Source organism: Molossus molossus, unplaced genomic scaffold, assembly GCF_014108415.1.
Source record: "Molossus molossus isolate mMolMol1 unplaced genomic scaffold, mMolMol1.p scaffold_m16_p_12, whole genome shotgun sequence".
Taxonomy (NCBI): Eukaryota; Metazoa; Chordata; class Mammalia; order Chiroptera; family Molossidae; genus Molossus; species Molossus molossus.
The window spans coordinates 75,045,695-75,072,692 of NW_023425347.1; the positions used below are offsets into that span (position 1 = coordinate 75,045,695).

General features: G+C 46.0%; 1 protein-coding gene across 6 annotated transcripts in view; it reads right to left on the bottom strand.

The window, feature by feature from the left end:
• The window catches only part of CTPS1 (CTP synthase 1), a 45,159-nt gene that overhangs the window by 12,936 nt on the left and 5,225 nt on the right, over positions 1-26,998 (bottom strand). Inside the window, exons 3-19 of one of the 6 annotated variants that reach the window (XM_036255818.1) lie at positions 26,548-26,718; positions 24,225-24,325; positions 23,289-23,405; positions 20,322-20,405; positions 19,786-19,866; positions 15,939-16,090; positions 14,219-14,351; positions 11,647-11,735; positions 10,731-10,825; positions 9,919-9,981; positions 8,833-8,876; positions 7,426-7,522; positions 6,047-6,102; positions 5,858-5,954; positions 5,210-5,354; positions 4,548-4,634; positions 2,184-3,077 (exon numbers count right to left, since the gene is read on the bottom strand). In XM_036255818.1, the coding sequence (XP_036111711.1) occupies positions 4,550-4,634; positions 5,210-5,354; positions 5,858-5,954; positions 6,047-6,102; positions 7,426-7,522; positions 8,833-8,876; positions 9,919-9,981; positions 10,731-10,825; positions 11,647-11,735; positions 14,219-14,351; positions 15,939-16,090; positions 19,786-19,866; positions 20,322-20,405; positions 23,289-23,405; positions 24,225-24,325; positions 26,548-26,718 (1,610 nt within the window). In that variant the 3' untranslated portion in view covers positions 2,184-3,077; positions 4,548-4,549. Of the gene's footprint in view, positions 1-2,183; positions 3,078-4,417; positions 4,437-4,542; positions 4,635-5,209; positions 5,355-5,852; positions 5,955-6,046; positions 6,103-7,425; positions 7,523-8,832; positions 8,877-9,918; positions 9,982-10,730; positions 10,826-11,646; positions 11,736-14,218; positions 14,352-15,938; positions 16,091-19,785; positions 19,867-20,321; positions 20,406-23,288; positions 23,406-24,224; positions 24,326-26,547; positions 26,719-26,998 lie in introns of those variants that run through there. The other 5 variants (XM_036255820.1, XM_036255821.1, XR_004958887.1 and 2 more) reach the window with 5 other exon arrangements.

Sequence of the window (26,998 nt, forward strand, 5' to 3'; positions counted from 1 at the left end):
TACACCCTCTCCCCACCCCTTTCCTGCCTCTGTGCTTGATGCCAACCCGGGCATCACATCCTGACATGCTGATCGGGAAATGGCCAGTTTCCACAAAGGTAGGTGAGGTCAGGCTGTAGTTGAGCTGCTCCAGACTGCTAAGAACTAGCCCCGGTCACCGTGCTTGAAGGACACCAGAAACTATGCCAGGTTTCCTCCCCAAAAAGCCTCTGGGTACTGGTCAGTGGAGACTGGGCATGGAAGGCCGCCCTCCTGTATAGTCTTGGCTTCAGCCCTCGTTCCTGGTACAGTCTTATTGCCGCAGCCGGGTGGCAGGGTTGGTGAGCTTTGCAAGCCCTGGAAAGGCATCCGGGGTCCTTTTCTACAAAGGTTATGCAAGTGGGTCAGCACCTAACAACTGGTCGTTTGAGGCACTCTGTTTTGTTTTGTTTTGTTTTGTTTTATCCTCACCTGAGGACATTTTTCCATTTTTTGTTCAGATAGAGTGGGAGGGAGAGAGAGAGAAACATCGACGTGAAATGGACACCGAGTGGCTGCCTCCTGCACGACCCAACCAGGGCTGGGGACAAACTGCAACCAAGGTACGTGCCGCCTTTAGCAAGAACCGAATCCGGGTCTCTCTGGACCGCAGGCCAACACTCTAACCGCTGAGCCAGACTGGCCAGGATGTTTGAGGCACTCTTAAAGGGAGAGGTGGGAACATCTAACCACGGCGAGGTTTTTGCAAACTACCTGACACCCAGCCAAGTCCTCACTGCTCAGGGAGCGCTGCTGTCACCGCCGGGCATGTCGGAGCCCTGTTTGGGGAATGGCTTTTATAGTAACCGATGACTGCCTGATGGGACCACTAGCTAGAAGAGGTTAGAATCCACCCAATCAGCCACATTCAAAGTACCAAGATGCCCTCTGTGAGTGAAGACATTTTATTTCGGCCCACGAGAAACGGAGACAGGCAGCTGGGCTGCTCTTGGTCAGCAGGAAGAGCACCAGCTTCTGGGCCTCAGCAGTGAGGGCGGCCGTGGACTAGGAGTGGAAGGGTAAAAGGGAACCCGCTTCTTTTCTGGATCACTGGTGGAGGAGCCAAATGTTGAGCTAAAAACATTTTCTCCCCAATCCTGTTTCTCAAACATCAGTGAATGATGCTGACCACTGACAGGCACCGGCCGAGCCCGGAGCCTCTGCCTCAGCCTGCAGAGGAGACGGTTAGCAGCTAGCGGGTGGCAGTGTCACCAACGTGCCACAGGGAGTGCGGATTCGGTACCACTAAGTTCACTTTGAAGGAAAAACCGCTCAGGACTGCGACCGGGACTCGAGGCTGGGGGAGCAGAAGGCTGCTCCCTGGCCACAGGAGGGGCACATCCCTGCCTGGCAGAGGGGTGGCCTCCTTCAAAAACAACAGATCTACTCCCCCTTCTCAAGACCAAACCATGCACACGGCACCCATGCTTCTCTGAATCTCCGCCTTTATTTGCCGAGAACCTAAATTTGAGTCCTCTGGGAAATTCTGGTTCCTAGTAAAAAGAAAGGCCCCCTCTTAGTTTTCTTTTTTTTCAAACATACATTCTTTTTTTTATCCTCACTCGAACACTTTTACATTCTTTGTTCAGACAGAGTGGGAGGGAGGGAGGGAGAGAGAGAAACATCGACGTGAAAGGGACACATCGAGTGGTTGCCACCCACAGGACCCAACCAGGGCCGGGGAAAAACTGCAACCGAGGTACGTGCCCTTAGCGGGAACCGAACCCGGGTCTCTCTGGACCACAGGCCGACGCTCTAATGGCTGAGCCAAACTGGCCAGGGTCAAACATACATTCTTTTATCATCATTATTATTATTGATTTTAGAGAGAGGAAGGGAGAGAAACATCAATGTGAGAGAGAAACATGAATCAGTTGCCTCCCATGTGTACCCCAGCTGGGGATCCAGCCCACACCCTGGGTATGTGCACTGACTGGGAATCAAACCCATCTTTCGGTATATAGGACAATGCTCCAACCAACGGAGCCACCCGGCCAGGGCTCCCCTCTGAGTTTTCTAACAAACCATGAGATCACCCAATAAGGCTGCTCACCAGGAGGGGAGCCTGGGACGGGCCGCTCGGGACCGCCGCACACAGGGACATCTGCACAGACACTTTCCACCCAGCCAGGATATAAAGAGCATACAGACAAAGTGGGCCTCTTGCACGGCATCATTTATTTCTTAAGTTAAGAGTTTACACCGAGTCCAGCCAGAATATAAGGGGCACACAGCTGTGCCTACCATTACATCATGTAAAGAAAATAGACTTTCATACTGCCTTTCGACTGTAACACCACCATCCTAGAAGGAAGAAGTTCCTCAAGCAAAGCTGTCCACATGTGAGAGGGTTTAGAGGCGGCTTCCCCAAAAGGTTCTCTGCTCTTTAAGCGACTCCTTGATGCAAGGAGTGCTTCCTGGCCCCAGGAGAAGCCCAGCCAGAGGACGGGCTCTCAAATCGTGCTTCAGAGACACAGACCTCTTGCCGTTTCATGTGACACCAAACTGACCACTGCTCTGGACAGCGCATGCCAACCAGAGTTGGCACTGGGTCCCCGCAGCACAGGGCAGGGCCGAGGCCGGTCTCTGGTTTCACTGCTCTTGGTAGTGAGCCTGCAGGTCACCAGCACCGAGTCGTGAGCAGTGGCTAAAATCACCCCTCCGTGCGCACAAGTGCGTGCGGCACACTCGAGAATGGTCTGGGCCTCCCTGGGGAAGCGGGAGGCCACACACTCGAATCCACAATGGCTCGAGGTAGCTGCAGAAACAAGGTGCTTAGCAAGCACTGCACCGGCCCCATCGGTCACCTGCTCCTGCCCAGACCTCCTGCTGCTCGTCTGGGGCCAGAGGACTAAAAAGCAGTGTCAACACCAGGCAGCACACTGTAGGAACCGACACACATGATGGGACATGCAAGTCACATAGTCTTCCAAACACCTTTTCCCCATAATAAAATAGTCTTAATAAAAACATAATTTAAAGGAAGTGTCAAAAGCTGAGTGTAAAATCGAAGCTGTAAACTCCCAAAGTCTGAAGGCTTTCTTGAAGAATCACCAGAGCTTTAAAAAAAGAGAAAAGAAATGGTGATTATATGATAGATGTATGTTAAAGTGGAAAAGTCAGAATTTAGAGTCAGCTGCTATGGTCAGCTGTTTTTCACTGAAGAACCAGTAGTAGGAGCCTAAAATGAATAATTACAAGCTAAAGTCATAATTCCTAGAGAATCATACACTTTCCAGATCTGACATGAAGCCTTTCGTCTGCCCCCACACAAGTGTTCTTCCCGAGCGCCCGCCTCTTAGCGGTGCCAGTGACGTGGTGAACGCTGCACTCGGCGGCCGTCAGCAACGCTATCACCAACCCAACACCTACCCTGCTGCTCAAGTTTCCTCTCTGTGTGGCAATTTCTCAGACTACCAGCCAGCCTCCAGCAGACTCTTGGTGGACAGCCCTGCTCATCCATCGGGCTACGTGCTCCACCAGCAGTCAGCAGCCCTTCCCAGTGCAAACCTCCCTCTAGCCGCCCACCTCATCCAGGGGCTCCCTGACCCATGGCAGAAGCGGGCTTCTTCTTACCTGGGACAGGACGCCCCCTACAGGGGACCACGCCACATGCCCAGTTCTCCTTTCAGACCCCACAGATTCTGGACTGACACCCTGACCCCCTCTGATAGCCTCAGCAGCAGACTATACTTTTGCTCCACAGTCCACTCAGTTATCTTGGCAGGACTCTACCCTTCACGGCAGTGCCCACAGCTACTGTACTTCATTTACTTACAAGTCCTGTAACTACAAACACAAATACTCAAAGTTCGTTCAATAATTGTTTGGATTTTAAGGGATTTCCAGAATAAGCAGCAATCAACTTAAAAGTGTTGCACATATCAATACTAAAGCACTTCCTGATGAAAGCGTAAGGCTCTGCAAAAATGACAACTGCCATGCTGTCACATCTGTCACCTCCTTCAAGATCTCCAAGTTTACGGGTACATGAAATACCAATGAGCTAAGAATCTAGTTCTCCCAGATGTGGTCAGTCTGGCACTTGAACGTAGCCATCAGTAGGACACAACTGCCCAGTGACTGGTGCCCCACCACTGGAGTACCCAGAGCAGGCTGGGTACCTGCGTGTCCTCGGAGCAGAGCAGGCTGGGTACCTGCGTGTACTTGGGAGCAGAGCAGGCTGGGTAACTGCGGGTACTTGGAGCAGAGCAGGCTGGGTAACTGCGGGTACTTGGAGCAGAGCAGGCTGGGTAACTGCGGGTACTTGGAGCAGAGCAGGCTGGGTAACTGCGGGTACTTGGAGCAGAGCAGGCTGGGTAACTGCGGGTACTTGGAGCAGAGCAGGCTGGGTAACTGCGTGTACTTGGAGGGGTCTCACCCATTTGATGCCCAGGTGACCTCACCGTTTTCATCCTCTGGTAGATAAACGTTTTAACACTAAACTATGATATTCTTACAATTCTAGTGTTATCAACATTACAAAAACAAACAAAAAAACTAAAGCTTAAAAATAGCACATACGTTACCATCAGTCATGATTTATTGATGGAAACTTCAATTCTGTGATCTCAGAGTCAGGGGAGCTGCTTCCGCTCCTGTCACTATAGGTGTCCCTGTAGAATTCAGATGTTTGTTCATCATCACCCAACAAAAACTCGCTTCACTTCCCTGTTTTTGCCACCACTGTCACCATAAGGACACTTGTCTGCATACACAGACATCAGAAAGGCTCTTTACTGATTACATATTTAGTATAAAGCTGTAGAGCTTCTTCTAGTTACAAAAGGTACACAATCGAATTATACTTCAGTCCTGATACCCTAACCACCAGCTCAGGGTAACTAACTGGTTCCGGATTAAGGTGCACAGGGTCCTGAAACCACCTGGCTGTGGCTGACATCCTGGAAAAAAACAGTTCCCTTTGGACCACAGAATCCTACTTAGAAATACAGTCCTGGAGCCCTGATGCTACAGAGAGGGCGCCTGACCACAAGGCCGGGGAAGGTCATGGGCATCATAGAAGCAGCCTGAGAAAACCCCAGGGAAGGAGAAGTCCCCTGCATGCCCCTGTGAGAAGGAGCACCCAGCCAGGCTCTTGGCTCCTGGGCTCTGCTTATATCATCAACGGGGTGATGGCTGTTGTCCTTGAATCAGCAACTACCTAAAAACTAGAGAAGGGTGACCTCACCTGGGCGAGAGCCTGCAGCCTTTCTGGAGGTAATGTGGGAGCCTCCCCACGGAGGCCAAGAGGAGGCCAAAGTACGGTGGGGATGGCTTGATAGGTCTGGACAGGAACTCAGGGTGGTACTGAACTCCAACAAAAAAGGGATGATCTGAAACCGAAAGGCACAGGAAACAGCTTCACTACGTATGTGCACAACAAATGTATTAGAGAAAAAAATCTCATTAAATGTTTCACCTTTGCACAGACCCCACAGTTATCTGACTGTAACCTGGGTAAAAGTAACCACAAGGTGTGGGAGAGTTGATGCCCCCTCCCTCCTGGCTGAAGGGACCTGCTCTCCAGGTTCCTGTCCCTGGCTGCCCAGGCATCCAAGGGACTGAGTCACACAGGTCACATTAGTTTAGAGGGGGACTCAAGTACCAAGTCCAAGCTCTCACTCTGGAGGAGGAGCTGCAGCCAGAGGTGAAACATGCCGTGGAAGGAAGGCCATGGCACAGAGCTCGTGCTGTGGACCCTGGTGTCCCCGGCTCCAGACAACCCCTCCTCCACCAAACTCCTGCCCTCATAAGACAGCGCTGCTTCCTAATTCTTTCAGGTCAAGGGTAACAACATTTTTACATTTTCCCAAAATACAACAGCCCAAGTAATCACCTTCCAACTCCACAATTTCCATTCTCTCTCCTCCAACATCCTGGCCAACAAACTTCAAGCCTTGCTCCTCCAAACACTTTTTCAAGACTGGATTCACCTGTTGTAGAATGAAAAGTAATTTCTCAGCTTATTCTTTCCAAAGTAACAGAAAGGAAAAAAATGTAAAACTCACAAAGCTCAATTCCTCACCTCAAATCTGTGGCGGTGCCTCTCTTCCAAGTAATCTGGATCTCCATAGAGTTTCCCTGGCAAAAAAAATCAAGCTGATGTAAAGAATGCTGATGTCACACACACAAAACCCAACTACCACCACATCCTGCTTTCTACTTCTTGTATCATCTACACAGCCAGGCCCTGTGAAGATTACTTCTAGGATTCTCCTGCCCACCCCCGCCACCTGCTCGCGGCACAGTCTAGACCGAGTCTGGGGCTCTGCCTCTCTCCAGCCACGCCAGACAAACCGTAAGACTTTCATCACCACCCCCAACATGTGACTGCTGAGGCACACCCTTGGAAAACCAATCAGGATGCACCGCATGTCGGAAGCCTTGAGGGCGATGTTGTTTTTTTATTTTGTTTTTATCCTCACCCAAGGATATTTTTCTATTTGTCTTCAGATAGAGTAGGAGGAAAGGGGAGGGAGAGGGGGAGAGAGAGAGAAACATCGATGCGAGAGAGACACATCGAGTGGCTGCCTCCTGCACAACTATGGACCACGGCTGGGGATGAACCGCAACTGAGGTACGAGCCCTTGACCGGAATCGAACCCGAGACTCATTGGTCCGCGGGCCGAGGCTCTAACAGTGAGCCAAACTGGCCAGGGCAAGGGCGATGTTTTAAGAGCTACACAGACGACCATCGGGGCCAGCGCTGTGCGGCTGAGTCACAGCTGTCAAAGCTCCTCACCCCTGGTGGCTGCCTGTGAACAAGCACTGCCCTTGGAAGTGGGTGCTTTCCAAACCCCCAAAGGCTGCCAGGTGAGATCCCCGAGCCCACAGGAGAGATGGGAGGGCTGAAAGATCCCCTACTCAGGAGACCCAAACCATGCTGCTGCCAGATCCCCAAACAGAGCTGCTTCTAATATGTATAGAGAGAGCTTGGGCAAGAAAATGAAATCTTAATTTTCTAAAGTATTTTCTTCCCCAAATTTTCCCTAAATCTTTAGCACCTGCTAGTAGTACTTTTAGAATTAAATCTATTTAGGTTGAACCTTATGAAACTGCCATTTTTGTGGGACAGAAAGTGCCAACATCATCAATTTCATACGGTTCGACCTCATAGTTGAGAAGAGTTTATAATGGGTTTTACCTAACTGCCTCATTCTGGCAACTCGTCCACACCCAAGGTTCCCCTGGTTCCTGGCTTCATTCACCACCTGTGACCTTCCTAAGACCCATCCTGCAGCTTTACCTATTTCAGTGCATCCTAAAAGTGCATGACTGGGAAAGGAAAGGAAGAACTTCTAAAGCAAGATCAGAACCCAAGACGCCACGGCCCGCAGCACCGCCCTAGGACACGCGTCCTGGAGGTGCCGAGCCGCAAGCTGGGCGGCGGGAGGCAGCTCTTACTCATGACGGAGTTCTTGGTCTGGAAGAGGGTTCTCCTCTTGCCCAGCCGCATGGTCCCGCCCATCTGCCCAGGATTGTGTTCTGGCATGTCTATGACCTGGAGATGTTGAAAAACACACACACAATGCAGACTCCGCTGGAGACCGTGTGCTAGAGGAAATGAGCCTGGGGGGAGGCTGATTCCCTGGCCTTTCCTTGTAAGGCTGGTCACGGGAAAAGGCCCCAGTGGTCGTTTTTAACCCTTCGCTGGCTAGGGGCTGAAGCCTCCAGCCCGCCCTGAGGAGCTGCAGGACCCGCACAGCCGCTCCCTCCCTTGGCCGTTCCTGCCCCAGCACACGGCTCACAAGTGCTGCTGGACTGCAGCCGTTCGCACAGGACTAGCACAGCCGCAAGTACACCAGACGGCACGTTATCACACGCCCCCTCCACCAGGCCGCCGAGCTGCTCAGACAGGATGCTCGTCTAGGGTTCGCCAAGCCCCGACAGCTTAGTGAGCGTCCAGTCCACCGCTCAGTCCCATGCTCCTCTGAGCACCATCTGACCTCGAGGACCTTCCCTGTGCTCTCTTCCCCCGCCGTCCCCCAACATCTCAAAACCTTTGTTTTTCTCCTCCTGAGGTCTTAGTGTTAGCAAAGTTCAATTTCAGGTCAACAAGCACATACTAATGCCGTTCAAGTGCCTTAAGATCGAGAGCTTTGCCCATCGTGTTTAACACAGCATCCTCCGTGTCAACAGCAGGCCTGCCGCTGCTGGGCTGGGGATGCGGGGACAAAGAAGGCACTGTCCCTCGCCCAGGAGCCACATTCCTCTGGTAGGAGATACAACATGAGGTATGCTGGTCTCGAAGGGCTTTGGTTACCATTAAACAACTCAGTACTGTATTCCAGAAAGTCTTCAATGACGTGCCCCTCTCCCAAGGTTGTTGGGAATTAAATGAATCAATGTAAGGGGAGGGCAAAAGTAGGTTTACAGTTATGAGTATGCAAACGTTTACTTTTGTATTGTTTACTCTTGTATTATAGATCTTTCCACACAAACGACTATAAACCTACTTTTGCTCACCCCTGTATAAAGCGGTAACCAATGCCTAGCACATAATAAATGCCTATGAGTATTTCGTATCAGCTAACGGGAGTGGGGGTGGAGAATTATTTTAATCAGGATTCCCCCAAGTTGGATGAGATGGTACCCGTCCTTAAAACTTTTTGTGGCAAAACAGAAACCTAGTAAGAAATACAATGAGAAAGAAAATTCTTCCCATCTAGTAGGTCTGAAAGTGCAGGGTGTCAGGTTCTTTGGGATGGACCCAAGTGTTCTCATTTCCTGTCTCTGACCATCATCAATCACTTTCATAAATGTCCCTTCCACACCCTTCTAGCCCTGGTGAGATTCAAACACTGGACTCACCACAGGATGACTGGTATTGGGGTTAAACTCTGTAGAATTGGCATCTGAAAAATAAAAATATTTGTTATGAAAATTATTACAAGCAAATCTGATTATTTATAAGTTTCATTCCTAAGCTCTAAATCACAATTTCCCCCCTCAGTTTAAAGTCATTCAGTGATTAGAACAAAAACCAGGGACAGCATTTTAAAGTTATAAAATACACACACACATGCATTTCCCATGAAATCTGTAACTCTGGGAGGGGTCAAAGCTGTACGAAATGGGGACGTAACCTATTTAGATGAGGCGCCCCTATGATGGTTCCTACACTGTAATCTCAACTTCTTTCCCTTTTCCTTTCAGACTGTCTGGGCTTGGCCATGGGCCTCAGCCTGGCAGGTGCTGCACAGTGGCCTTGTCATCTGGAAGCCAGTCGGGCAGAGCTGAAGGCAGGGCAGGGCGACCTCAGACACGCCGCAGGGAACAGAAAACCAGCCACCCCACAGAATGCTGACAAACTGCTGTGCTGGAAGCCACCAATTTGGGGATGGTCTGGACACACTGATACAGTTGGGCAGACACAGAACCGACAGGATTATTTCCTATTTGCCAGGCCCTGTGCTAGGACGTCCCACGTCTGACTTCATTTACTATTCACAGCCGTGTGAAGCGGCTTCCCTTCTTACCCCACTTACAGACGTCCAGGCCCAGAAAGGCTAAGGAATTTGCCCAGAATCGCCCATAATAAGTGATAAAGTCAGAATTTGAGCCCTGGTCTGACCAGCTCTACAGCTCAAGTTCATAATAACTGCAAAGCCTCACACAGGCCAGCGTGTTCCCGCTGGACACCGACCGGTTCCCGGCCGGTGAGATCGATCTCCAGAGCAGGAAATGCAGGGGCGCAGAGCTTGCTCAGCTGGGTTCCCTCCTTCCTGGGGTTCCGCTCGGAAGGGCCACACTTTCCCCTGCTAATGCACCCCAAGAGGTACTGAGAGACCAGGCCTGTCCTTCTCCATGGCCTCCAGTGAGCCAGTAGGCACCAGGCCTTACATCCTCCAGGAGCATTTAAGCAAGAATGTAACAGGTTTTTAAGTAGACACTTACCTTCCCATCCCAGCACACTTCTTGAAAATTCAACCACTGCCAACTGCATTCCCAAGCACACGCCTTGAGGTGGGAGAGAGAAACGAGTGAAGCTCCCCGAAGGCCCCATCCCACACTTGCCAGCAGCTGCCGGGCCATGTCCCTGTTCGCAGCACTCCAGCCGCAGACTCCAGCTTCCTGCTACCGCGAGCACCCCGCTATGCGGCATCTGTGCCCGATTTCAAAACCTGGGTCTGGGTGTATGTAGAGACTCCAGGTTTGGGAAGTTATTTAATTTTAGAAATAAACAATACTCCATGCAGTACTTAAAACGTCAAATTTTCCTACCCCCCCCCTCATTAAGTTCTCATTTACAACTGGCCAAGTGCAGATTACTGAAAAGCACAGCACGAGGAAGCACCCCAAATCACTTCGCTCAATTCCAGGCAACTGGCGCTTCAAGTGAGGGACAGTGGGCTCCCATGTCTTGCCTAAGGCCAAGCTCAGTAAATAAACAAGATTTCCTGACATTTCATTCTTTGAAAATTCCATGACATCTAGATGCAACTCACAAGTTTTAACTATTCGCTTTAAAGGAGGGCCTGAATTTCTCCCAGACAGAACCGAAAAGGCTTTGACTGGAGTTGCCATCTGAAAGCCGGCACCTGTTCGGTTTAGGTGACCCCGTTTCACTTATAGGCTCCTGCCGGGCACCTTCCTTGTGTTCTTTCCTACTTCTTTTTAAAAAATCTTTATTGTTGAAAGTATTACAGATGCCCCCCCCTTCCCCCTCACTGACGCCTCCTCCCCACTCCCTCTTTCCTACTCCTTACCCAAAAAAGGCTTCTTCTGTTTCCGAGCCCAGGAGATAGCTTGGATTTTTCCTTCCGTCCCTCGAACACCAAACCCCCCCGGAACCAGCACTCCACTGCACGAGAGAGCACACCACAGGCGACCTCCTTTCCACCAGTCCGTCCAGCAATAACCACCCAAGGAGCCACTTCCACGACACGGAAGCCATGAAGTTATTTGCTACTGGACTATGTCTGTGATCTCAGGATTGCCAACACGCTGAATGGAAACACTATGAACTTAGAAAACGCACACAAAACCATGGACTTTTCTTAGTGACATTACAAAGTGCTCCTACCAAGTTAAAAAAAAGATGGCATATAAAATTGAAATACTGCTACCATAGAGTATTTGTCCCAGGCATGGGCTCTTTACTAGTTTTTAATCTGTGTTAATATAAATGCAATTTTTTTTTTTTTTTGCCTGCAGGCTCACTGTGCTCTCCCAGGAGGGAAGGGGCCTTGCCTCGTGAGCTCTGCGCGCCACGTTGACCCGCGTTCTCAACCGTACATGCCTGGCGCCATACATTCAATTCTTCCAGTGAACCTCAAAGTCTCGCTCATGTTTTGCCATTATAAATAGCCGCAGCCGAAAACAAACTACTCATGAGACTCTACTGACAGATATGCATCAAATCTTCTGGATGAAAACCTTTAAATAAGCCTCATCAATAGGTGCGTACAGCAAACAACGTCAATAAAACTAGAACAGGTTCTCTTCAGCCCCAACTCCACTGAGGAGCTGTACTTTGGTAAGGTTTAAATCATCCAGTTTGTAGTCTTCTTAAAAATTAAAAGGTATTTAAACCAGTAGACTTACTACCAGCACATGAAAACACAGCACTCTGCCCACCCAGACAACCCGGGCCCCTGGAAACCGCAGGCAGAGCCTACTCACTGCGCGCTGCAGAGCTTCTGCCAGGCCTCGTGGTAGCGCACGGGCTCCTCCAGCAAGGTGCTCGGCTCCAGGTCCGTGGAATCGATGTACTGGGAGCAGATGGGAGGGAGAAGAGAAGCAGCCTCATGACCCAAGCCACGCTCTTCCATAATTTCTCAACAGTATTATTATTGCCCCATGTTTCTCAATTTTAAAGTGACGCTCCTAATAGATATAAACCTAGTAATAATTTAAAATAAACTTTAAAATCCTTCTATTGTAAAACACAAGAGTTTCCTTCAGAATTAACTCCCAGCCCCATCTCTAGCTGCTCGATGCTCCATCTGATTAGGACGCACTGGAGAGACCCGAGTGTCCTCGCTGTTCAGTTTCCCCGGAGTGCTTTTCATCTTCACTGAAGTAAAACTTACAGACAGTAAAATACAAGCACGATATTTGTCCCAGGCCTCAAGTGGACAAGGGGTCATTTTAAGTGTCCACTCTGATGAGTTTTGTCAAACACTCACACAAAGGTGTGACACACCCACCCCACAACCTTGCTCTGGATATAAAAAATTACTGTCATCCCCTAAGGTTCCCGCTGCCCTCCCGCAAACCACCTCCTATCTGCTTTCTGTCACCACAGGTTCTGCATTTTGCAGAACTTCATACAGCTGGACCCACACCTATGCAGCCCACTGTCTGGCTGCGAGGTTCGGCCACGCTGCCGTGTCCCACGGCATGTTCCTTTCTCGTGCCCAGCAGCTGTCCTCTGCAGGAATACACCAGAGTGTTTATCCACTGACCTGGCTGAACACTGGAGCTGTTTCCAGATCTGGGCTATTAGGAAAAATTGGTCCTTTAGTATAAAAATCTCTTTTATGGACCTATGTTTTCATTTCTCAAGGAAACACCCGGGAGTGGAAATGCTGTCAATAGTGGGTATGCGTTAAACTTTACAGGAAACCGCCTGGCCGTTTTCTAAAGTGGTTGTACCATGTTACATTCCCACCAGCAAGGCTTGAGGGCCACATCCTCACCAACACTCCTAGCTACTCTGGCGGGTGAAGCTGGCATCTCACAGTGATTTAATTTACATTTACTTCCCTGACAACTAAAGAAAGGTGTTGAGCATCTTTTCACAAATGGCATGAGCAACTTTTAAGAAAGTGTCTGTTCAAACCTTTTACCCACTTTTCAACTAGATTGTTCATCTACCTGTTTCTTCCTGCACCGACAGCCCTGACGTAGGGACAAGATCGAGGCGTGGCCCAGTTGACAGGGTTCATGTCCAGGCCCTCGCCAGCCTGTTTCCAGACATCCCCCAATTCCTACTTTTCCATCCACTGAGTTCCCAATTCTTCCTTATTTCCAGGCCCTTGGATGTGCTCTACCTTCTGTCGGGAATGCCCTTCCCTTCTGCCCTGTCCATTTTCCCAAACCTGCCCGGTGTCCCTCCGTGAGGCAGTCTACCTTCCTCACATCTGCTCCGGCGGGATCACCGTCCTGTGTGTTCCTGTCACACCGAAGACACCTCACTGGCTTTCTAGTCACCTCCCACCTCTACCATCTAACACACGACAGACACAGGCTACCTCCAAGTGGATGAAACAAATGATCCAAAGAACTTGCGAAAAACAAGGCAGGGCAGTGTAATGAGATCCCATAATTCTTAAAAATGTACAGTAGGTCATTCTACAGGAATCTGTTCGCCAGCACAAAGCAAACTAAATTATTACGCTGGGAAACACCCAGAGAAATAGGGGCAGACCCCAATTCAATGATGAGGACACCTTCTCCAGCTGGGGGAAAGGTATACAAGGGACAGGTGGGAGGTTTCCAGAAGAGCTAACACACATAGTACTTCCTCTAAGCCAGGCCCAGTACTAAGCACTTTATATGACTCATTCAATTCTTACAATAACCCTATGAGGAAGGTACTATCACTATCCCTTCTTAAAGGTGAGGAAACTGAGGCACAAAGAGGGTTTAGTAACTTGCCGAGGGTCATACATCTTGTAAGCAACAGAGCCAGAATCTGAGCCCTGACTGTGTGGCTCCGGAATCCATGAACCTTGGCATTCTGCCGCCTCAAAGGGACAGGCAGGGATCATGCCCTGACACTCTGCCCACCACGTCACAGAGCAGAACATGTAACTACTGTTTACAGGGTGCCGCCCACGTTCCAAGCACTGACTAGGCTACTGGACACATATTTCGGAGAAACCCCCCAGCGCTAGGCAGTGGATATTAGCATCCCAATGTCACAGACAAACTAACTGGTACTAGCATTTGTGCAAAGTACCTCTGGCCAGCCAGGCAGCCCTTCCCTGGGGGCAATTTTACCTGGTCATTTGATACTCAGATTCAAGCATTCACTGTCCCTCAGCTTCTACTCTGTCGATCTCTCCCCTTCATTGTTTCCTGAAAATGCGCTACTGTTCTCTCAAAGCCAGAAGCCCAGCATGAATCTCTTTTATTCCTAAAAAGACATTCTGAGCTCCAGAAAGATAAAGCAGATAGACAGCATCCAGGGACTGCCAAGGGCTCCCGTTCACACCTCAGCTGCACCGGCGCCAGGCGCCACCCTCACCTTGATTTCCAGCTTGTGGTTGATGGCCAGTGCAGAATGCTCCAGGGCTTTAATGACAGAGGCATACGAGTCTGAGAACTTCGTATACTTGCCCACTAGGGCGATAGAACAGGTCTCCAGCAAGCGATCATATCTATCAATCAAAGGTCAAGAAACAACAAATTATTTAGAATGCACACATAACCGTGAGATCAGAATTCCTTTTAAAGAGAAGAAAAACAAGTCTGGGAAGAATTTCAGATCAATGTGGCAGGCTCTTTAAGAAAATAGGATTTTAGAAACTCAAATGGTTTCAAAGTCTTACACACATTGTTTTACAAAATATTAAAATTCCAAAGGGCAAAAAAGTTGGCAGACAAGAGTTAATTCACAAGAGTTAATGTGATGAAGGGAATACTCAATTATAGGACATCCACACAACAGTCCATATTCATTAAAAAGTTCCATTATAAAATGTAATCAGTAACAGAACAAAAACGTTTATAATATTTTATAAAAAAAGATCCTAAAACCACGTGCCATTTTTGTAGCCACATGAAGATATACATGGAAATAGACAAAGACTGAAAGGGAAAATGTCAAAATGAAAATATCGCAGCAGCGGAATGAGTGGTTCCCCCTCCCAAATGCTTACTAGTGTCGCCATATCAATTTTGCACCTAAGGTAAGGCACATCCGGCGCTCTGAGTACCGCATGAAGATGTCTGATGGGAAGTGTGAGTACCACACGGCTTTAGGAGGAGAGGACAGTGGGGAGAGTTCTCAAAGTGAGAGCTCTGGCAGCGGCAGTACGAGAAGACTGACATCTTGCTGATCCTTTTCTGGTGTAGGGTGAGTGGCATGTTCCCAAACATAGCTCAGATATTTGGGATGCTGCCCGGGAGTGCTCTGGCCAAGGCCAGACAGTTCCGTGGGCCTCGGGTATGCGCGCTAACCCACTGCCACTAGGATGCCTGCCGATTTTCTAGTTGACGGGAGACAAGGGTGTCAGCATGTAATCTGAACGCACTTGTGACCTCAGACCTGGGCCAACTCTACCAGAAATTCCTCATCCAAGATGCAACTACATGAGGGCTGATAGCCTTTCTCTCTCTCTCTCTCTTTTTTAAAATAGTTTTTATTGCCCTGGCTGGTTTTGCTCAGCGGTTAGAGCGTCGGCCTGCAGTCCAGAGAGACCCGGGTTCAGTTCCCACTAAGGGCATGTATCTCAGTTGCAGTTTGTCCCCGGCCCTGGTTGGTTGTACGGGTGGCAACCACTCGATGTGCCCCTTTCACGTCAATGTTTCTCTCTTTCTCTCTTCCTCTCTCTCCCTCCCACTCAATCTGAACAAAAAATGGAAAAATGTCCTTGGGTGAAGATTAAAAAAATAAATAAAATAGTTTTTATTGATTTTGTTAGAGAGAGAAGAAGGGAGAGAGAGAAACATTGATGTAAGAGAGAAACATCAATCAGCTGCCTCCTGAACGCCCCCTACAGTGGATCCAGCCTGCAACCCAGGCGTGTGCCCTGACCAGGAATCAAACCAGGACCTCTCAGTCCATGGGATGATGTTCAATCCACTGAGCCACACTGGCCGGGTTGATAGCCTTTTTAAATGCCCCTTCAATGTACCACCTTTTCAAACACAAGTTGATAGCACAAGAAAGAGTTGAATTCCCTGAGCCCCTATAAAAAAGAGAAATAAGGCTAGAATTCCCAGCTCCTTATTATGAAGCAAACCTGTCAGCCATCTCTTTCCACTTCATCAGCATTCTTCGTGGCTGCCTCTCAATAGGAAGGTCAAGTCTTCGAAGAAAATAATCTACAACCCCCTGCTCCTCTAACAACAAGGGGACTCGGTAGACAGACGAGACATCATGGACACAGATCACCTGTTTAAAAAGCAGCAAAGGTTATTTATAAAAACAAACTAACAACTAACTAGACTGACAGCCTCCTACTAACTATATGACCTTGAGAAAATAACTAAATTTGAAAACAGAAAAAAAGGCAATTTCCTAGAAAAATATAAATTACCAAAACCAACTAACTCAAGAAGAATTTTTAAACAGTGGCTAATCTCTTATGAACATGGATACAAAAATCTTTAAAAAAATCACAAACCAAACTACAAATGTAGTTTAAATAAAAGAAATCAATCATGTCCTAGTAGGATTTGTCCCCAGAACAGTGGCTCTCAAATTTGGCTATGGAATCACTTGGGGGAGCTTTTGAAAAATCCATGAGCCCGCTGCACCCCACACCATCTCTGGGAGTAGGAAGCAGTCATTAGTACATTTTAAAGCTGAGTGTGACAGCCACCACATTAGGAAATTTAGCAGTGGAATTCACTACATAAACAGATTGAAGAAGAAGAAAATATATATCTCAGTGGAGGCAGGCTTAATAAAAATTTAAAACCTATTCATAATAAAAATTCTCGGTGAATTAGAAATTTTAGGGAAAATATATAAAAACCCAGAGAAAACATCATTTAGTTTGCTATTTAATATTAATGCAAAAGTCCAGAACAAGGCAAACTGTCCACTATCACTACTTCTATTCAGTGATGTACTAGAGATATTAGCCATTACAATTAGATAAGAAAAAAAAGTATATGAACTGAAAAATAAAGAAACAATTATCACTAACTACATACAATATTGATGTTTAATCCATAAAAAAAAAAAAAAAAAACGAGAATTTACAGGTAAACAATCAGAACTAACAGAATTTTATAGCTTGGCTTGAGATCAATGGGCAGAAATCAGCAGGGTTTCCCATACATGAGTCATATCTAATCAAGAAATGTAATTTTTAAAAATATGCCATTCATGTAGTAAACTATAACTACCTATAAATAAATCTAAAAAACTTGACAAAGATAAATAAGTCTAAAAAGCACCTTTATAAAGAAAATTATACATTATTGAAGGATAGTCACATCAACAAATAGAGCTAGAACTACTAGATATCTATAGGCAAAAAAATGACTTTCAACTTTTATTGAAAAGTTACTATATATAAAAGTTAACTCACACCCTGGCCAGTTTGGCTCAGAGGTTGGAGCATCGGCCCTGCCCTGGTCAGAGCCATGGGAGAGGCAGCCAATCAACGTGTCTCTCTCACATAGATGTTTCTTCTCTCCCCACCCCCTACCCCAACTCTATCGAAAGATAAATGGAAAAAATATCCTCGGGTGAGGATTAAAAAAAAAAAAGTTAACTGACAATGGATCCTAGACTTAAACATAAACCTAAAATTGTAAAACTTCTATAAGAAAACATGGAAGATGATCTTTATGACCTTGGTTTAACAGAGTACTTAGATATGATACCAAAAACACAATCTATATTTTTAAAAAAAGGATAAATTGGAGTTCATAAAAACGTAAAAGCTTTTGTGCTCCAAAAGATACCATTAAGAAAATAAGAAGATAAGCCACAGACTGGGGGAAAAATGTGCAAGTCGTATCTGATAAAAGATTTACATTCAGAATTTTTAAAGAACTCATAACAATAAGCTAAGCAACACAATTTTAAAAACAGGCATAAGGCCCTGGCCAGTTTGGCTCAGCGGTTAGAGCATCAACCTGCAGTCCGGAGAGACCCAGGTTCAGTTTCCACTAAGAGCACGTACCTGGGTTGCAGTTTGTCCCCGGCCCCGGTTGGATCATGTGGGTGGCAACCACTCGATGTGTCCCTTTCAGGTCGATGTTTCTCTCTCTCTCTCCCCCTCCCACTCTATCTGAACAAAAAACTGAAAAATGTCCTTGAAAAATAAATAAGTAAATAATAAAAAAACAGGCATAAGATTTGAAATTCAAATTTAAATATAGACATATGTGTCACATTTTTAAAGTGAATGATTTTAATGACAACCTACTCTATCACAGAACTGAATTACCTTCATTTGCTAGGGTAGAAATATCTAAAATAATTGAAGAAGTGAGGAAACATTTTTTTCAGTGTGTTGAGATTTTGCTTCCAGGTGTGTCCCGTTTGGGCTCAGATAAACACTAATTAACTCAAAATTTCTCTACAGGTTTGGACGTTCTTACGTTGACAAACAGTCATTTCAAAGTGGAGTCGGAACTGCCGTACATGTCTTACTCTTCAAACCTTTAAGAATGTTTAAACTGGGCAAAATAACCTTTGGACTGGGCCAAACCAACACTGGGTTCCAAACAATTGTTTGCAAAACTAACAGGAAAAACACATTCTGACTACTGAACAAAAATTAAAGGCATTGCTTAGAATTAGCACCACCACGCATAGCTAAAGAATAACTCAGCTTATTTGCACCTATAGAAATTACTTCTTGGACTTGATTAACACCAACAGGAATTCCTTCCTTCTATTCATGTAATTATTCTTTGTTTCTTCCTCACAGAAACCTCTTGCTTTCACCCTTTAATTGGAACACTGCTTGGGTTTCTACCTGAATCGGTGCTTCCCAAATAGCAAAAAAATAAATTAATAATAATAGTAGTTGCAATGCATGATAAAAAGGCTGTTCATAACAATGAAATTATTCTGATGTTACACTTATTTGTTATGAATCCCTTTGAGGGCTCCCAGCTCAGGAATCACACCCAGGAACACGGACCTCAGGCCCCAGGCCACCCTCATTCCCCGAAGCGAGAGCCATGTTGAGGGGGAGCTGACAGCTGCTCCATACTGGTGAAGGTGCTCCTCTTCCTCTATTCACTTCAATGCCAGGTCACTGACTTTCATACTTTTATATTCACATCCATACTCCTGGTCGTCTTGTAAGTAAGGTCTCTCAGTTTAGCCCTGCTGCTTCATTCTCCCCTCTCTGGGCCCACTGGGCTCCCCTGCTCAGTCTCCTGATCCTCAAACAACCTTGTAGCAAAACAAAGCATCCATAACTTAATCATAAAATCCTTCAAAACCATAAACACTCTCCTTTAGCCAAACCTGACCAAAGCCACAGTTTCAACTTACCACCACTAGAACGCCCATACCACGCACCACACAGATATATTACAGTTCCAAAATTCTGAATTTCCTGTACCACAGGTACCCTCCAATAGACTAAAACAGGATTAGAGCCTACAACACCTCGGACACCACGCCCCCGGAATATAAAGTTGAATAAGCTGATCCTTGCCCTCAAGAAGCTCAAAGTCTACAAGGGCAAACACACAGACACACGTAGAGGGGCAGTATAATGGGCTCACCAGCAGCACCTGTGAGCTCAGAGAAGGATTCACCTGAGATTCAAGGGTGAGGAGGTTTGACAGGTAAAGCTGCTCAGATAATACTGAGTCTAGCTGGGCCCCAAAAGAAGATAATGAATAGGATTGTGAGGCCAAGAGAGAGACGGGGATACTCATTCAGCGAAGCAGTACAATAAGTGGGGAGAAGAGGCAGGAGAGGTAAAGTACATTGGGGAGCCACAAGACAAGGTAATGGAGTCACAGAGCCAATGGGCTCAGTTCTTCTAGGGAAGAGTCTATGGTCTCAAATCCTGAACTAACAGCAAGCCTCACGAAACTGGTTAAGAGACTTCAGGATAATCGGAAGCAAAACATGATTCCTATGAAGATGGAATGTCTACTCACTTGTTCAGGTTCAACGTGGCAGAACATCGATATTTTCTCTTTCACTGATGTGTCGAGAGGATTTGAGCACCTGCACACAACCTGGCAGTAAAGAAAGCAAGATGTTTAGACAGAAGGGATTACAAACCTGGGCTTTTCTCCTGATTGAAATTAAAACAGACATCACACTGTTGAAATAACTCCTAGCACAATGCATGTGTATTATGACAGTATTGCCTGTTTGCAAAACTAAAATTCCTAAATCCCAAACTGGAAAAACAGATTACTGAACTACAAGAGCCAAATGGGTTTTCCTCAATGCTCTTGGTTAGGAGGGAAGAGAGAATAAATGACTGGCTGAGAGGAGAAATAAGACATGACCATGACATGCCAGGTGAGGAAATCTTTGCAAACTACAGCCACATTCAAAGAACTAGACCAATTTCTCCACCATTAACTAAAAACATGCCCAGGAAACAAAGGGTTTGTGTGCCACAGAGGAGAAATTAGTTCGACACACGACATTACGCTGAAAGCAGATAATCAGGAAATCTTACCAGATCTGGGGAAAGCCCAAGGCCTCTGAGTTCCCGAACACTATTCTGGGTGGGTTTAGTCTTTTGTTCCCCCGTTGAACTTGGCTATTTTACAAAAAGTAAAAAAAAGTTAATTTCCGTATGATAGGAATTCTCAAGTATGACTTTTCCCTGAACCCCTTTTTAATAGGAAAATAGATCATTTGATCATTTATCTAGTTTATTTTGTATTTTTTGTAAGTTACACATGCATGTATATTTTAAAGTCAAATGACTCTACAAAGTTTGTTCTAATGACCAGTGGCACCAAACCCTAGAGACACCCACTCTTTCACACTCTCCACTGATGCTTCTGGTATGCTTTACTGCTACTTCCCGACATTTAGTTTGAGGCATTTTCTATCGATTTCCTTGTTAGTTACTACACATGCACCATCCTGTGCCTGCAGCCCCCACCTCATGATCCCTCTTCAGTGTTCATGACTTTTGAAAATATTTAAATACTGTCCACCATTAAACCATGTGTCATACTTTTTCTTTCTGGTCCAACTGTTTTTTTTTTCTTGGTTTTTTTTTGTTTTGTTGGTATGCTGAATTTTCCATGTACTAAGTTATCTTTATTTTCCTCTCATATTTGCTGGGTATAAAATTGTAGGTTGAAAATCATTTTCCCAAAAATTTTTAAGGAAATAGCTTCACTATCTTCTAGCTTCCAATGTCGCTAGTGAGAAGTTGAATGCCATACTGAGTCCAGATGTTTCTCTTTAGAGCCTGTTAAAATTTCTGCACCACTATTCTGAAATTTCACAATGATGTGCCTTGGTGTGGTTCAATTTTCATTCAATATGCTAGGCATTCAGTGGGCCCTTTCAATCTAGAAACTCATGTCTGAAAATTTCCTAGAATTGTATAGAGTACACATTTTTTTCTATAAAGGACCAAATAATAAATATTTTAGGTTTTGTTGGCCATACTGTCTCTGTCACAACAACTACTCAACTCTGCTCTTTTAATACAAAAGCAGCGTGGACGATACATAAACATAAGGGTGTGGCTGTATTTCCATACAATTTTATTTTCAAAACAGGCTGGGTTGATTTGGCCTGTGGGACATAGTTCACAGATCCCTGGTGCAGACTCTTTCCCTCTCCATGTGTTCTTGTTTGTGAAATCCTATTATTTAGATGTTAGAACTCCTAGACTATTCCTCTCACTTTCTTGCTTTTTCTCTATTTCCTCTCTCTTGATCTTTCTGTTCTACTTTCTAGGGTATTTACTCAACCTTCTTTCTCTTAAATTTTTCAATTCTGCTATCCAATTTTCAATTTTCAAGAATTCTATTCTTTTCTCTGAATGTTCCCTTCTTAGAGTACGCAGCTTTGTTAAAAGGATGCAGTTTATCTCCCCTTAATTCTGAGGATATTAATGACGGGTTGATTTAAGTTGTCTGCTTCCTGCAGAGCCTCAATTTCCTCTAAGTTTCTTTTTCATCCTGTTGTTTTGAGCTCTTGCATGTTACATACTTTCTCCAAATGTCTAGTGATCACTGGCTGCTAGCTCATATTTAAAAGCTAACTGGGCCCTGGCCAGTTTGGTTCGGCGGTTGGAGTGTCAGCCTGCGGTCCAGAGAGACCTGGGTTCAGTTCTCACTAAGGGCATGTACCTCGATTGCAGTTTGTCCCCCACCCCGGTTGGGTCATGCGGGAGGCAGCCACTCGATGTGTCCCTTTCACATCGATATTTCGATGTTTCTCTCTCTCCCTCCCACTCTATCTAAAAAAAAAAAAGGAAAAATGTCCTCAGGTGAGGATTTAAAAAAAAGCTAACTGGAAATTCTATGAAAGTAGGTGGATTTGTCCACCAGGGTCCTCACTCTGGGAATCTGGCTGGCCTGTTTCACTGGGGAGCCCTAAAGGCAGTGTGTTTTCTCCTGGGTCAGTTATACATCCCAAGAAGAATCTTACAATCTCCTATGTAGAAGGTCCAAGCCTGGTTGTGATGATTCTGGGAACCAAGTGGCGGAAGAAGGTAGGGTGTCTCAAGAGCATAAAATTACACTTAACCACATTTTTAGTTCAGTATTACTGCCCTCACTGTCCCTAGTGTCTATTCATCCAAAATCCCTCTTCAGAGAAATAAAGCTCCAGTCTTTTGCCAAGGTGGAGGAGGGGCTAATGCCCCACTGTGCACATTAGGGAGGGAGTTGTTGAGGTCTAACTGCTTCCGGAACAGCAGTTAAGAATCCCACCCTTACTCCCACTCTCAGAGGTATCTGATACTGCCCATTTCGGAGCCTCGGGGGTTCTGCAGGGCAAACGGTTGCTTCTCTGCTTTTCCTGATGCAGACTTAGGATCCAGCTCTCCTAGGTCCACTAAGTCAGTTTCTACATGTCCATCTGCTTTCTGCCCTCCTAATTTTTGTTACTGTTGACTCCTCTCACAGAATCTATCTTGAGGAATTTTTGTCTATATAAAAATTCCCTTCACTATAGTTGTTGTAGACTTCACCATGTAGCTAAAGACAAATGGACACGTTCAATCCACCAGCTTTAACTGCAACGCCCCTGATTAATTTTCCAAATGTTTCCCACTGGATCTTTTCAAAAAGCATGATTATAATAATCTAAGATTCATAAAGGAGATTTTTTAAAAATCCTCATCCGAGGATATTTTTCCATTGATTTTCAGATAGGGAGGGAGGGAGAGAGAGAGAGAGAAACATCAACACGAGAGACACATCGATTGGTTGCCTCCCTCACAACCCCAACCAAGGCTGGGTACATGCCCTTGACCGGAATCGAACCTGCAACTCTTCGGCCCGCAGGCCAACACTCTAATCGCTGAGCCAAACTGGCCAGGGCAGAAGTTCTTTGTTTTGTTTTGTTTTGTTTGTTTCCTGCAGCTCAAATAATTAAAACATAAAAGGAGTGAAAATCATCATTTCCTCCCTCCTCTCCATCCCCACAACAGAAAGTCTGAATGACTTACCTGAGGAACTAGGCTGACGTGAATATTACAAAAGTTCTCTCTTTTGACCTTGAACTGGAACTGACGGAAGGCCTCAATAAAGGGCATGCTTTCTATGTCTCCCACCGTTCCACCGAGCTACAGGAACAAATTATTTAGAGGTTAAGCACTAAACCTTCCTCCTGTGGTTTAGTTTTCTAACAACTACACTGTCATTTCAATTCCATGTCAGTAGCAGTAATATGGACTCTTTGGGCCCATATAGGGTCAATTAATAGTAATTAGACATTTCTTTGTGCTAAAAGATTACATTTTTGGATGGGCTTACTATTCCCCAATGTTATCATGAATCTTTCCAAATCTTTTTAAGAAAAAGGTCAGGTGAAAGATGTACTAGGAACTTTATTTGTAGGAGAATTACAAAGCAAAGAAATCTAAATCTTATCCACTTAGCCACAAATAACTTCTATATTCAAAAATCATCGGTTACAGACAAACCGCTGGAACCTTCGAGTCTCCTGTTTTTGCAGGAACACTGAGATCCAACAGCGAGGATCAGCAAAGCAAGAGTACAGAAACAGATGCCCTGGCCAGTCTGGCTCAGCGGTTGGAGCGTCGGCCTGCGGACCAGAGTCCTGGATTCGGTTCCCGCTAGGGGCACGTACAAAAAAAAAAAAAAAAAAGAGTACAGAAACTGAACCAAAGGAGGCTCGTTCATTCAGAGACAAAAATGTGTCGCAGTCCATACCATGTGAATGTATAAATGCTGAAAAGGGAAAATCGCTCAAAGTATCATTTTTGACAGCAAAGCCGATCCCCATGACCTACTGTGCCCTCACCTGCCACGTCGCATTAGAAGAGTCAAGGGCTTGGTGCTGATGGATGACTAAGGAGATGAATATGTATAACTTGGTCATCTACTCAGGAATCACGGAGATTAGAAAAAACTATACACACCTCAATAACACACACTTGAGGTTCTAGGCCATCTTCATCCACAGGTATTAATGCCTGTCTCATGACCCACTCCTGGACTGCATCTGTGATGTGCGGGACAACTGAGAAGGAGAAAAGAAGTATGTAACTCACACTTGTCTGTCAGCATCAGTGAGGCAGACACACTTAAGGCAACAACAAATTTTGCCTTTGCCTACACTCTTTGCCTTTACAGAGAGGCAGAGGGGTCACAAAAATGTATTTGAGACCACTCTTAAATGGCCTTTAAAGAAATCTTTGGGCTCACATTCCCCGCAGCCTCCTTTCCAGATTCACAAGCTGTGGCTGGAAACCCCAGAGAGAGCAGGGTCGAGAGTGGCGTCCTGACCCACATCAGAGCTCCTGCCCCTGGAGCCTAGCCTGGCTGCACAGCACACGGCAGACCCCGTGGCCACCCTACTGCTTACAGCTGACGGTGGGTGCGTCACACCAGGGTGCTTTCTAGGAACAAGAGAAACTAGGACCCTGTCCATTATGTTTCCTGATTCCCAAAGGGGAGACAATCCACTGCAAAGAGACAATGCAGTGTGGTACAGTGGTTAGGAACCCAACATCTGGGCTCAGAATGTCTGGACTCACATCTCAGTTCCACGACTCATTAGGGGTGGATCTTGGGGGAAATTACTTAACTATTCTTAAGCTCCATTTCCCTACCCATGAACTGGAAGTAACAGCTTCTACTTTATGAAGTTGTGGAAATTATGAGACTGGTAAAATGCCCAGCAGGGTGCCTCGCATGTCAGTGCTCCCTAAGTGCCAGCTATTGCTGAACACTTTTAAAAACCATAGCTGTCAGGCTCTGATGGCAAATTCCTAAGGGGCAAAGATTACTGTTTAACTTGCTAGATATACAGCCAGCAGTGCCTCAAACACAAGGATGTTCATTATCTATTCCACACACAACAGCCAAAGTGATCTTTTAAAAATGCAAATCAGAAAACTCTCCCTGAGTTTATGCTCTGAGTAAAATCCAAACCCCAGGCTGTGGGACCTGGCTGCAGCCCACCTCACTCACCTATCTGGCCATCCCACATGGCTCCCTGCCATTTCCCTGATCAAGCCCTGCGCAGCCTCGGCCCTTTGTGCATGCTAGTGTGCCCCCTCCTCCCATCCCTCCCACGGCGGCCTCTCAGCTCCCGCAGCCTCTCCGTGCAGGCTTTCCCTCAGCACTCGTTCAACTGGCTCTGCCCACCGCTCTCTCAACCTCTCTTCACTCCTCTTCTGTCACAGCCTATCAGACATCTCCTCCCATCTGTGACCTCCACAACCGCAATGGCCTATGTGATCGTATTCATCAGGTATTCCCAACACCAGGCCGGTCTGACCACAGTGAGCATTCACAACATACTTGATGAATAAAGGGATAAGTACACTGGAGCCCAGAACAACAAACTGTATAATCAAGATCATGCTAATTCCAAATTGATCCCTTTGTATGTGTCAGGAACTCAAGAGAAATACTTTACTGACTTCTCTTTTAATCCTAACATCCCAGAGAGGTAGACACTGTTATTATCTTCAATTTATAGAAAAGGCAGCCAGATCTCAGAGAGGTTAAGTAATCCATCCATGTTCATAAAGCTGGTTAGTGGCAGAGCTAAGGTGTAAACATGACCTGATTAGGCTAGAATCTGGTCTAGGGCTGCCCATGGTCAGCACGAACCTTCGGCTTTTGGTCCAGCAAAGCCTAAAGCCAAAAGCAGATTTATTCTCATAACTCAGATGAAAGCCACTTTTCAGAGCCTCTCCCACCCAAATTTGCACTTATGCCACACTAGACCAGTGGTCCTCCAACCCTTTTTCAAATCAGCAATTTTCTCAAATGAATGCTGTGCAAAACCCTAAGACGGCAAACAGATATAAGTGAAGCCGGGCTAGTGAGAGATCAGGAGGACCCGGAGACCCTCTTCTCAGACCCCCCCGCCCATTTGCACTGATGACTAGCCTAAACCCAGTGCTCACGATGGATGTTCTTTTCCTTATCACTGCCTATACATAGGTACAACACACACACACACACACACACACACACACACACACAGAGTCTGTCTTACTGCCCTAATCTACTTGCCTTCATCACTTCACACTCATCACTGTATAACGACAGCTCTCTGGACTCAAATCCTGTCACCAGACTGACAGCTTCAAGGCCATCCACAGGGCAGTGATGGCTTCTTCAAGTTATTTTTTTCAGTCAACTAAAGGCATATTTAAATAACAATACACACATACAAAAATTCAACTGGTTAAAATTTTTAAACTTTAAAAGCAAATCCAGCATTACCTTGGACAGTTTTCCCCAAGTAATCCCCTTTGCGTTCCTTGTTAATGACGTACTGGTATATCTTTCCAGTGGTTAGATTATTATCCTTGGTGAGGCAGATGTCAAGGAAACGCTCATAGTTACCCAGGTCAAGGTCAACTTCTCCGCCATCATCCAGCACAAAAACTTCACCTGCAGTAAACAGTGAAAATGTTTAGGGTAAGTGAAAAATACATATGCCACAGCACAACTTGCATGCCAAAACACTCCACTAGAACAAAGTCTGTATTACCTATACACAAAGCAAAGAATTTATTTCTAGATAACTAAATAGGAAACAAATGAAAAAAATCACCAACCATTCTCCAAAAGGTAACTTCATACTCCAGTCTGTCAACAAACTCAGTCTGAATCAAAAAGAGTTCTAATAGCATGGAATGGAAGGGAATCACGGCCCAAAAGGTTGTGGATA